Genomic DNA, 13,284 nt, shown 5'->3' with positions numbered 1-13,284 from the left:
CCTCGCCCCTCACCTCCCCTCCGCGGGCGGCGGCGGCGGCGCCGACGGGTGCCTGGGCAGGGGCCGACCCGGGAAGTAAACAGGGAGCGCAGGAAATGGCGTGCGGGGCCCAAGGGACGCAGCGCAGGAGCGCGGCCCCGGCCCGCGGTGGGCGGGGAGGGGAGGGACGGCCCGGGACCGCCCCCACACGGGGCTGGGAAGGGCAGGGCGCGGAGGCGGGCTGCTTGGTAAAATTAGTGCTTGAACACCCGCCCCCCGCCCGCAGCCGCCTCGGGGGGAGAGGGCCCCGGCCCCACCCGCAGCCTCCCCTCAAAATGGGGGCGCCCCCCCCCTGCATCGGGTCTGGCAGGGCTGGAGTCTGACAGAAAGCCTGGAGGGCTCGGAGGGAGCAGCGTCGCTGCCCGCAGTTCATAACCCACCGGCTCCAGCGCCTGGCTTCAACCGGCTTTGCTCGATAGGCACAGAAAATGCCTCGTCCTAGCCCAGAGAAGGCGCTTCACGAAGAGGAGAGCCCTAAGGGAACTCAACAAGGAGTCGTCTTCGGTAGTGTGCCCCCTGGAGCCATATAGACCCTGCACACAGTCCAGCCTCTGTCCTGAAACTCAAACAGAGAGCTACCCAAGGAAAAGCAGCCATCGTTTTAACTTACCATGCGCACATAAGCATCATTTCACCAAAAAAAAAAAAAATCATTGATTTTTTACGAAGTACTTTACCAAAGAAAATATCGCTCAAACCATGAGGTAAACAGACCTACAGCCCTGGACACGTAGCTCTGTTTGAGCAGCAAAGCCAAGAGCAAAAGCGTACTGGAAGTCATTGGAAGCGAAGGTGGCACCGCAAGCCATCACGTCCCTTGCCTACAGAGTACGCTGCAAAGGAAGTTTTGTTACATGCACACGTGTGTCAAGGCTACGTAAACTCACACCTAATCCATCATCTCCAGAGCACCTGAAACTTAGCGCAAGGCTGTCTCCAAACATTGCATCGAGCCAGAACCAAGGTAGGGCCTTCCTGCAGAGCTAATAGAGCATCACAGATATTTCTGACCCCGTGGTACCACAAGCATTGACAAACACAACAGCATGGCAGGCTGAACCTGGAACAAAGACATTTACAACACCAGTCGCTCTCACTTTCTAAACACAAAATTCAGATTAATTTTAAATGAATGCCACTCTTCCATAATACAAGGAATTGCTATCAGTATCAACTGAAGAAGTTTCCTTTTCTCAAGCAAGCACATGCACACACCGAACTCCTCCAATTATTTGGTACTATGATAAACTGCTGTGGGTTAAGAATAACCATAACCCTTTTAGTATATAAAAAGCGTTAAGGGAGTGCCAAAGAAGTCCCACATGAGTATGACAGCCTAAATGGGAATCACAGTAAGTTTGGAAAGGACACAAAGAAATAGGACCCCCTTGGAAATATCATAAGCTTCATCCCCCTTGCATTGTTTTTGCCAGTTTTGCATTTATTGTTTGCTATATGTTTTGATTGCTCCAATTAATTTACTTCTTAATTTTCTTAAGAAATCTCATGCTTAGCTAATGATCCCAACACCCACTGTTAGAAATGTTTCTGGAGAATTCTGCTAGTAACTCCTGGCTTACTCTTCTGGCATGCTCCTGCCTCATATTGCTGTCTAACATGGGATACACAGTAATTATATAGTTGTAATCGGTAACTTTTTTCTTACACTAGTTGCAAAATATCTGGTTTTGATCTCCCTTTATAGGTCATACTGCCTCATCCCTTTTTTAGCACCCGCTATTTCTTGGTTGCTTCTACTTCATCAAGGCCTCTTCATTCTTAAGCTTAAAATTACCCATAATCTCCAAGCAAGAATAATCTCTATCATGAAATCACTGTAAATCTAGATTTCTCTTAAAAGAAAAAACTTCTTGCTTCATAATACAGTCAGGTGTGTCAACTTAACACTCCTTATTCCCGAAGTCCCTAATAAGTTAAGCACCAAATTCAGTAACTGCAAGAAACCCAGATATGTGAACTACTACCTCAGAAGAGACTGCACATACCTCATAGAAGATTTCACAGTGCCAGGGAATAGGTCAAAACAGGGATTAGGAAGGACACCTGATTTAGAGGGCAAAACCTTCCTATTAAAGAAACAATAAGAAAAAAAAAAAAAAGGCCAAACATGCCAGATATGTCCATGAAATCTCAGTCCTACCAGAACTCAAATGCATGTTTCCAGTTAAAAATCATCTTCCCTCAAAAAGAATAGAATAAGTTACAGTAAATCTTTTAAAAATGTGTTTTTCTTTTTCTCTGTCAAAACAAGGGAGGGTAATGGCCTTGAGCGGTACAGGGGGATGACACAAGCAGGCTACATTTTCTTAGCTCTGTGGGTACGGTAGCATTTTTATCCAATGGGAGACAGAAGCATATGGGTAAAGAATCTAAAAATATCGCAGCATTTGTATCCTGCTGGAAATGTGAAGTGTTAATGATCCCATAAAAAGAAGCAAATCCATTAGGTTATTTAACTGGGAAACCTCAATATGACTCCAGCAATCTTCTACGAAGAAGCACGATGACCTGAGCAGCACACTCCGAACCTCTGACCAAATCTCCCAGTTCAATTGTGTGGGCCAAGTCAGTGTTTAAATTACACCTGTGGTAGCAGACATTTGATCCTGTTATAGGCAGCTACACAGGTAGCATTTATAGCCCACAGACTATTCACATTGTAACGCAGCATAAATGCAAGCAGAGCACAGGCAGCCAAGGATTAGTCTGCCCAAAAGAAAGCAAACACGTTCAGAAAGCCAGGATAAATAAACAAACCAAAACCAAAGAGGGTCATATTCCAACATTACTTAGCTTAACAGAAAGAAGATTGCATGTACATAAAGCCAATGAAAAGAAGAGGTTACGCGCTTTCCTCGCCGGTGTTTGTTTCCTCCTCTTGCTGTCACAGCCCAACACTGTCAGTTCATTAGCAGGGGCTGTCATCTTACTACAAGCCTATACCACCCGCAGTACAAAGAAGCTTCAGTGTCCAACTGGAACCTCTACGTGCTACAGTAATACAAATAAAAAAGAATAACTGTAATTAGGAAAGACAGGACTTCCAGAGGGACCTGACAGATTCTTAATTAGGGACCGGGGCTCCACAGAGGAATTCAGCGCGATGAGCGAAGGTAATGCACAGAGCGGCAGCAACAGCCTAAACCACTGCTTCGTGGTTCAGGGACAGGTTCTGATTAAGACCTAATCTCTCGGGGAATAGTTCTAGAAATTATGGATAGTTCAACGAGGACATGCATGCGAGGCGCCGCAGCTGTCAAGAAGTGGACTACATTGTTCTCCATCTTCTCTGGATGGCAGAAAACATGACACAAATAGACGGCGCCCAGCTAAAATTACCTCTGTTTTGATTCAGTTTAACTCTATGATTTTAATCAACAACAACAAATGCATAAAGAAGGGCAAAGCAGAGACAAGAATTATTGAGAAAAGGTATGACAGGGGCTGTCTTAGGAAGAAAGAAAAAGGCTACCTTTTGGACAACGGAAGTATGCCAAGAAAATAAATGAGGAATGTATAACAATAAATGAGTTTAAAACACAAAAAGATATCCCTTCGATTGCAAAGAGTAAACTCTATAAATTAATAGCTGCTGATGTCTTCTACTTTTATGTATGGAAAATCAGCTGTTCATTTGCATTCATCTGATGAGCAAAATGGGCCAAAGTGAGAGAGGTCTTTCGAACAAACTGGAGTGAAGGCAGTAGGAAGAGATTGATTTTTTTTAAACTTCTATGTAGGAAGCTTGCTGTCATTCAATCATTTATGTAGCATGACATACAATATGTACAACACGGTTCAGTACGAAGGAATACCGTCTCAGTTACAAGAAAGCAGAACTACCAGCGAACAGAGAGGTACCTGCCAACTAGCAGGTGTGTCCAGCAGACACTTCAAAATGTTCTGTGCCAGGAGTGTGGCTTCCTGAGTCCAAAGTTCAAAGACTCGGCCTCCAAGCAGGCACGCTAGGGAAAAAATCCTGTAAAGAGGCAGTCCTGCACTTTAAAAAGCATTACAGAAGAATGAAATCATAAGGGAACGTGTTATGGACGAGGGCACTGTCCTCTGTCACAACGTGCCAATCATTTTTCCTGTTCATTCTGCCTGTGGTCTTGTTTGCACTGTATCCGCCCAAGACACTGACCATAAGGGCCCATCCCTTGGGGCAGACACACCAACAGCTTTCAGGTTCCTGCTCTGTCCCTCCTTCCTATAGCACCCATCTTCATCAATCGTATCCAGCAGGGACAGGAAAGAAAGGAGCACGGAGCCCCAGACTCCCACCGAGGACAGCCGAGCAGTCACAGCAGAAGGTGCAGCCACACTTTAAGGGTCACATCGCTCGTGCCTGTGACTGAGGAGCATCCCGCACTCGAGCCCAGCCACTTCACAGACTGCAGATCTTGCTGGTGAAGTGAGGTGGCACTAGCAGGATTCTACAGTTAAACTGAAAACACAGAGCAAGATTCTTAGAAAGACACATTCTGGGCTTTAGGCATCTTGATGGAGCACCAGATCTCACAATGAGTTTGTTTCTGCTGTATTGTGGCTCTTTAGTACTGATTTTTCCAAACCTATAAAACCTGCTGCCCACAAACGTTTCAATAATGAGCAGCATGGCAGCTACTGTGTGCTACACACCTGCATTCTGGCACGAGGAAACCCATGCTCTGAAAACCCAGCAGCAGACACAGTGTAGACAGTAAGAGCTGGATCCAAGAACAGACTCTCACAGGCCACATACTCCAGTGACCAAATTTTTAAATTTGCAGTGCTCACTCAAAAAACTTACCAGGGCTCTGCACACACCCGAGAGGTAGGTGCCTTAAAATACAACCTAAATTTCTTGTATGCTGAGAAGGACACCCAGATTGAAGTAAACCAAGAATCAAGCCACCTTTCAAACCAGCAATTCCAATCCCATGTTTAACCCTACTTTTCTGCCCTGCAACCTTATCCCACTCATCAGGAGCCTGCCACCCTTCCTTTACTGCCCAATGGGCCATACCAACTCACCAGCCACGGCTCCCTGATCCCTCGATTTCCACCCGGTTAGGGCAGCTGGAACAGGAGCGCTTCGGTTGACTGAAGACTTCTTTAGCTCCAAGTTCTTCTTCTGCACATTGTCAGAAATGCCCCTTTATTTGCAACAGCCCTCAAAACACCAAGTTCAGCTAACGCTGGCAAGTTTGGGAAGGAAATTTACAGTCCTCTTAAAATGCCAACCGCTTCTGTGGCAGCCTTGATAAACTGGTTCTCTGAGTCTTACACAACACCTAGAGCCACTTTTCTCTTTAAACTGCCTTGTGGAAATGATACTGTGAGACTGATACAGCTGTTTGAGATCATCCTTTCAGACTTCCACCTGCATTAAACAATGCTCAGGAAAACAGTATATTCTTTGCAGTGGAAGTACTGGATTTTTGTTACCTTCCTTGGAACCTGATCAAATTCCCATCAAAATCTATAAACAGACTCCCATGAGACAGGTATTTGATCACTCCCTAAGATACAAACGCAGTAAGTTAAGGGCGTCACGGTGTTCCAGATGCTACAGTTTTGTTTTCAGAAGTTTCCATTGTATTTTTATATTTCGCACACACAAAAAAGGCAAACAAACAAACAAACAAAACCCAGTAAGACAGCAGTGAGAATGCCAAGCATGTAAAACTTTGCAAACACAAGACTGCAAGTTGCCTTTGCAACTGCAATTACAATCCACCTGTAGGCCCACCTTGTGAACTAGATCAGGCTGAGTCTGCTGACACACGTGCATGTGAGAATGCATAAATGCATAAAGCAGCACACATAGGCACACATGAGGTCTAGCTACAACTGCACAAGTAGTATTTCCACCATGTCCAAAAATTCCTAGCCTCCCCCCCCCCTCCCTTTTTTTTTTTTTTCTTATTTTCCTGTCTATTTAAAGAAAAAGGTGACACCATCTAGCAGGCAGCTGTCGTAGCCCCCTGTGACTTTACCAGCCTGGGGCTGCTGGGCTCCAGGAGCGACCCAGGACGCAGAGCATTCCCTGAAGCTGGAGTGGGCAAAGCACGATGACGTGCTGCTCCAGCTGCCAGCAGCGTTAGGGCAGCAGCTGACGAGAACCCAGCTGAAGGGATAATTTGGGAGCTCTGTTTGCAGCATTCCCCCGTGCAGGGAGGCCGGTAAGCAGGGGTCTTGCACCCCCTCTCACAGCACCTGGCAGTGCCCCCGGTGCAGCAGGCAGTGCCGCTGTTCGGATGCAGCGTGAGCTCGGGCTGCAGGAGTCCAATCACTCAGGGTTTGTTTACACTGGAAGAGCTCTGCTGCTAGCGGTGCTGGCATCGCTCCTCCGTGTGGATGTAACATATGCCAGAGAGGGAATTCCTCTGCCAGTCTAACCGTACCACTTCCCCCAGTGACATCGACGGAGCCAACTAAAGCGCTGCTCTGTCAGCACAGCTGCATCAGCTGGGGGCGTAGGACTTCACGGCTTTTTTCCCCTCTGCGTGTGTGAAAATACTCCACGGGCCTACAAAAACCCTACGGCGGAGACCCTACCCCGGGCAAGCTGCCAGCACTTTCCTATGGTGCTTGCTGTAGAGCAGGCAAATGGAAACCCAAATGCTCCTAGACCTAAACAGTGTTTTGTGGGCCAAGAGGGGACTCTGCCCACAAGGTCTGCAGGGAGGAACAGAGCCAGGGGAATTTCTCAGTTCATCACCTGCACCAGTGGTGGGTGATGGCTGCGGCTGCATTATAGGAAGTGATGTGGAGAGAGCATCACTTTGCTCCACATGGCATGATGAGGGAGAGCACAGACTGCCACAATGGCTAAATACCGGGCAGTAAAGCTCAGCCAGCCAAGGCAAAGTCCAGGCAGAGCGCAAGACTGATGTCCCTTCCGTGCTGCCAGCTCACGGTATTTCTGCAAGCCCTGTCATGCCTGAAACTTGGTAAGGTTCCATCTGGTCATACCACAAACATTGGGCAGCAACAAATGAAAATTGCTATTTAAGAAAGATGTATATTCAGTTCCCCTCAGTGGTTCAAAGGCAGATTTTAAATAAATATATACGTACATATATAATTTATAAACTTAAATTTAAGGCCAGACTTGCAGTTTTTCCAAAGCTTTACAATCGCAGGCATCATCACCCGAACGATGCTGTGCACTCTGCCCCCTAGCACGCTGTATTAACCAGAGGGAGAGCACTGATGGCACCCCAAAGCTCCTCCTTTTCCCCACAGAGATGTGGTGCTCAGAGGACGGTCTGGGTACCCGAGGGCTAAGGTATCGCCTCTTCTGTTGTCCATATTACACACAGACCTAGAAAGAACACATCTTCTAGGGACTGTGGAAAAGATGTTAGAGAGAGTGAGGCTGGCAAAACTACACTCTGTATTTTTCTCACAAAAATGAGTTCCTCACAAATAATTTCACAAATTTCCCCCTCTTCTCTGGGTCTGGCATTCCCTTATTTAACTCAGTCTAGATCCTTCGGCATTAACAGGGTCTGATTTTTGAAGGAGAAAGGGACACCAAATTCAGACACAGGTCCTCTGCTTCCTCAGAATACTGTGTTTCTCTGGACAACATCACAGCCACCACAATTACAAAGCCAGTGAATAAATGCCAAAAGCAGCAGCGCTCTCCATCAGCGATTCTCTTGTACTCCTGCAGTCGCAAGGCAACAGGAGTAACGTGGTGACTGACAGCGTGGTCAATGACAACTCCGTAACACGACCAAATGATCCCACGAGGAAGCTCACAGTAGCACTTACAAGAATGAGCCCTACTTAGAAAAAAAGGCGTTTTAATGCTCTCACCTGGGCTAACCTTCCCCAAGAGCTGGGCTCGCCCTCGCGGCTCCTCCACCCTGCAGCAGCACCCTCCACACGCACACCGGCCACACTGCGGCCTGCCCGCAGGCACAGCTGCCCAGCGGGGATTATTCTTGCCAGAAGCACAAATAATCTCCTCGGGAGGCTCTACGTGAGGACTGTTGCCCAGGGGAGAGAGCATATGCACATTGAAATGCAGATTTAGCTTCACGTCTGCCTGGTCTAGTCCTAGGATGGCCTGCTGCGGCAGCACCTTCCCTGCGGATTTCAGCGAGGACAGGCTTTTGGCCCGTGCTCTCCGCAAAGGCACCTGGCTGCAAAAGCACTGCTCGTTATTAATGGTCCTCCTAAGCACCTTCTCCTTTGCAATGCCTGAAACACCACGGTCAGGTCAGTCCCCGTCACCACGACAGAAGTACTCGGCCCCGAGACATCCATGTGAAACCAGAGACAAGTGAGGCCTGCCTTCACTTGGTGCTTACACCTGTCCTAAGGCTAACAAGATGGCCACCACACATGGCAGCCTGGGCCCTCCTTTTGGGGACTCACGTAGAGCGATCCTTTTGCCTTAGGAGCCTTTTCTTCCTAAATTAAAACCCAGAATGCCTTTTTCCACCAAAGACCTCAACCGCTAAGTCAAACCTCCCACCAATCCTGTCACGGTGCCAACAAATAACCAAACACCAACACCGGAGCCCAGTCCTCCACGCGGAGGACCGACTCATGTTCCAACCGCACGCTGAGCCTCCTCCAGCGAGAAAGCATGTTCCTTGCTTTCCCCAGGCCAGGCTCCCCACATGCCACAGATATCAGCCCCTGGACGCAGTGGTCGAGGCCGGGCTGATGCCGAGAGCCGGGACTCCTTCCCCTGAGGTGTCTTCCCTGTTTTCTTCTTCAGGCGAATGGAGCTGTCCTCAAAGAAACGCTTATCGGTCGAACAACCGGCCAAAAAAATGAAAGTACAAACGAAACTTAATGGAGCGCGAAGTCTAATATGACAAGGAAAATTCCCGCTCCAGTTTTAATCTCTATTTACAATGTCAAAAGTGGGTCAAACGGGTCTGCAATGGAGGGATTTGTTTGGAGAATGATCTCTGCAATGAAAAGCATCTACGCAGCAAGCAGTATCGCGCTGCGATACCTCCACGGCGATCCTCTCCCCAACCCTCCAAGCCACTCGGTTTTACAGCGCGGGGGCGCGAAGCTGTAACTCGAAACCTTGGCTTCATTCAAACAATGATTTTAGTGCGACTCCTCAAGAACTTACAAGAGCTGAGACACCGCTGGATTTGGGCAGAGGGTGCTGGGTTCGGTAACTGCTCTCCCTTTTGTTCCTTTCCCTTATCCTATTCCCCAGGCTAAGGTTGCTCGGCAGTACCATCACACTGCCCAACCCAGCTATTCTGTTTTACCTCGGCATGTCCTCCCTCGAAACGCAAAGGAATCACAGGGATGTCCAACAGCAGCCCAAAAGTGAGAGACACAATTGGTACTAACATCACTTTCCAACGTGTTTTCATTCACAGTTCCTGGAATCAGATCAATTTAATATCTGTCTTCTGCTGTTGTTCAAGACAGATGACTGTCATGTAAGCAAACGTAGCCAAAACTTCCTGACAAGAAGTTATTCTGTGCAAAGACGGCGCACAAATACAAAGCAATCTAAAGAAGAACACACTATCCAGCCTCCAAACCCACCAATTTGTTTTTATTGACTGAAGAAAAATCTGTTCTTTGCCCTTCAAGTGCTTTATTCCTTTTATGGTCAAACAACCTTTATTTATTAAAATTCTTCTACTAATTACTCGCAGGGTACCCAGAGGCTTTAAAAGCACAAAATGCCAAAAAATGTATTATTACATTCCTACAGATATCGAGTCCTCTTTCTAAACAGTTTTGGAAGGAAAGAAATGTATTTAAACCATTTTGTAGAAAACATCTTCAAGAAACTGATAAACATTCCTGCTTATTTTTAATTTGTATATTTTTTTAAGGTTCGTTTTGGTTTTAGTTGCTATTTTGTATTTACAGGAAAGTGAGCTCTGTCAGTCTTCAAAGTGCCTGCTGATGTCAGGTATTTATAGAAAGTTCCGATCTTAAATGTGTTTGAGAGCTGAATCAGCCTACATCTGTGGGCCAAACTGTGTATTGTTTAAACCTGAAAAAAAGCCCAATTTGAAGTGTCAGCTTTCGCGACAAATAGGGAATAAAAGGGCTCATATAAAATGCTCTCAGGATAAAAATAATGCATAAATAACAGCAGTAGCAAAAAAGGCATGGAAAAAAATAACAATTCAGGGAAGGATGCAAATTTTATGTTTTATTAGCAACGCAGAAGAAAAAAAAAAAGAGAAAAAGTATTATGGAAATATCTCAGAGTTATACCTCCTTCAGACTTATACCACTTTCTTGCTGCCAGCCTGTGTGGTATACACTCTGAAGCTACAGAGAAAATATTCACAAAGTTGGATTGGAAAATGAGTTCATGAGTCCTTCAGATGCATCTGTGAGTTAGAAAGTGCAGTGTGAAAGACCCACAAAAATAAGTTGGGACCCCCTCACAAAACAAATAAGCAAAGAAATAGAGAGCCCTTCAAAAAAGAAGAAAAAGGGGCAGAAAAAGTGATTTCCCCCCAGACTAAACTGAAGCCAGAGGAGAAAGGGACCTCAGACCAGCATGGGACCTCGGGCAGTTGCCCACCCCATGCCCTGCCTGGCAGAGAAGCAGCAGCCTTCCTCCCACAGCAGCTCTTCCTCCTCGCCTCTCCCAGCGGTCCCAGCCACCCACCACCACCTGCTGCCAGACCTCCTGTCTCCACACCACCAGGTCCACACCCACGTGCACAGGACAGATCCCAACACCCCACGGACAGCTCCTGGTGCGCTGCGCTGGGCATGGGGTAGGCTGCAGGCAGCTCTGCCCCTCTGCAAAGCCTCCCCTGGACTTGGGGTCAGGAAGGGTGTTGAGGTGTTGAGGGGAAGGGTGTTGAGGTGTGAGGTGTTGGCTGCTCTGAGGCGGAAACAAGAGAGAGCCTCTTGTTCACATCAGCAGAGCCACTCCTAGCTATACCGTACAGAGAAAAGCACGTGAAGTTGGGAAACACTCTTCCAGCACTTATTTCTGTCATGCTTGTGTTTATTTTCAAGCCTGCCGTAGAGCCTGTTCCTCATGACAAGCTCAGGTCACCGTCCCACCATGCCGGCCGACACCTCCAGAAGGGGAAGGCCTTTCCCCAAAGCCTCTCCCTGCCCCGCAGCTCAGCACCTAAAGCCTTGGAGCCTCAGCTCCAACACACACGTGGCAACTGGAGGGGAAAGGTGGTGGCGGCCATCCCGGGCAGTTCTGCCCATCACCCGTGGTGGGCCTCAAGCTGCTCGTGCAGGAGCTCTCACGGCTCCGATCGTGTTGATGGTGTTCCTGGGTGGTTTCTGTGTCCCCAGTTTGCTCACGGGGAAAGGAATGACTCCACTGAGCCCAAGGGACTCCAGTCCTGGACCTCTGTGTCATGGCGCAGCGCAAAGCAGCGACAACTCCCGTGCGTGGCAAGCCGAGCTCGGCGCCCTACCAAACTCAGAGTGGTGGCTCCCAAACTTCGTGGCTCAGCGGGCGGCTTGAAGAAGCCACGAAAGCCAAAGAAGTTGAAACCCCCCTCCACCCCGCACTTGGCCACCAGCACGGCGCGTGACCTTCGCTCATCCCCGCGGGGAAACTTTCCCCACCGGGCATCCCAGGTGCGCCAGCCCACCGAAAAGAAGAAAAAAAAAAAAAAAAAAAACCCTTAAACCAGCCCGCGTCACGCGGCGTTATTTTGGAGAGACGCCGTGGACTTTAATTGGGGGTTGTTATTATTATTGGGAAAGGGGGGGGTGGGCGGGGAGGGGAGGGGGGGTTTGGGGGGTTCTTTGGCGTCCCCATGGGGAAACTCAGCACCCAACCTTCGGGTCCCCCGTGGGCGGCGGCGAGGCGCGGGGGGCACGGCGGCGGCGGAGGCCGCCGCCGTGCCCCCCCGCGCCTCGCCGCCGCCCCCGGCCGCACAAAGCCGGTGCAGCCCCCCCCTCCAGCCCGTTCCCCGTCCCCGCCATGCCGGGGAGCCGCTTACTTTCTCGATGGAGCCCGGCAGCAGGCGCTCGAGGAGGCGGCAGAGCACCACGCCGTCCTTCAGGGAGGACTGCAGGAAAGCCTCGGGGTCGGCCACCGTCTTCTTGGGCGACTCCAGCACGCCCAGGGCGATCAGCCACGTAACGGTCTGCTCGGCCGAAGTCATGGCCGCGGAGATGATGATGATGATGATGATGATGGGGGGGATGATTTTGGGGGGGGGGGGGCTTCAAGCGGAGGCCCCCGCCTCCCCCATGTGAATGCAGATGACGACGCCCCGCCGTCACACCGCCACCCCGTGTCACACACACTCACGCTCACACACGCTCGCACACACACATGCAACCGCAGAGCCGCCTCCTCCCCGCCCCCTGACATCACGGGCTTGCGCGCCCGCGGAGGCTCCGCCAGGGCCGGGCGGAGGCTGCCCCCCAGCGGCCGCCCCTCACCGAGCCGCCTCCGCGGGCGCGCAAGGGTCGGGGGGAGAGCCCGGCCGCCTCCGGGGGAGGCTTTCGGGTGAAAGAGGGCGGGTTTGGGTCAGGCGCTGGGAGGAATTCTGCACTCTGAGGGCGGTGAGGCGCTGGCACAGGCTGCCCAGGGAGGCTGTGGGTGCCCCATCCCTGGAGGTGTTCGAGGCCAGGTTGGATGGGGCCTTGAGCAACCTGCTCTGGTGGGCGGCATCTCTGCCCAGAGGGGTTGGAACTGGGTCATCTTTAAGATCCCTTCCAGCCCAAATGGCTCCATGATCCCCCAACTGTGATCAAATCTTCTGCCAAAGAGCAGCGGTGCCTTTGGACCCAGGATGAGATAAGCCAACCCTAATCCATAACACAGGAAGATTTTCTTAAACTCTGACACCTGAGGTGCAATATCTCTTCCAATGTTTCTCAGCATCAACCATCTGAGACTTTTGTTTTCCCGCTTTGCCTTTTTGATGCATATTTGGAGCAACAGCTGCCTACCAGATAGCTACAGAGAAGGCATGCCCACCTATTTCTTGTGATCAGAAAGCAGCACGGATGGCTTAACCACGTCCAACAGTTCCCCAAGGCAGGGGAGCAGCCTCCAAATCTTTCCAAATCTGGGTGGAGGTGCCCAAAAGATTGAGGAACATGCCAGTCTCTTCCCAGCTTCTTTTCCTTTCAGGCTTCCCCCTGGAAGGTGCTTACTGTGATCCATCCGTCCACACTGCTTGCCTGTTCTGTGCTTTCCTCCTGCCAGTCTCGGTCCTGTTTGTACCAAAAGCTGCTAGGACTGACTGATATTCTGCATCCACCTCATCCCGTGAGCGCAAGCTA

General features: G+C 49.7%; 1 protein-coding gene across 4 annotated transcripts in view; it reads right to left on the bottom strand.

The window, feature by feature from the left end:
* The window catches only part of ARHGEF7 (Rho guanine nucleotide exchange factor 7), a 120,767-nt gene extending 108,342 nt beyond the window's left edge, over nucleotides 1-12,425 (bottom strand). For 2 of the 4 annotated variants that reach the window (XM_050708301.1, XM_035557123.2), the window contains exon 1: nucleotides 11,988-12,328. In XM_050708301.1, coding sequence (XP_050564258.1) covers nucleotides 11,988-12,152 — 165 coding nt within the window. In that variant the 5' untranslated portion in view covers nucleotides 12,153-12,328. Of the gene's footprint in view, nucleotides 1-13; nucleotides 147-11,987 lie in introns of those variants that run through there. The other 2 variants (XM_035557122.2, XM_035557124.2) reach the window with 2 other exon arrangements.
* Nucleotides 12,426-13,284: the final 859 nt, after the last annotated feature.

The sequence above is a fragment of the Cygnus atratus genome, chromosome 1, assembly GCF_013377495.2.
Source record: "Cygnus atratus isolate AKBS03 ecotype Queensland, Australia chromosome 1, CAtr_DNAZoo_HiC_assembly, whole genome shotgun sequence".
NCBI lineage: Eukaryota > Metazoa > Chordata > Aves > Anseriformes > Anatidae > Cygnus > Cygnus atratus.
Note: the sequence above shows the minus strand (reverse complement) of the source record. Positions and strands in the feature narration are given on the sequence as shown.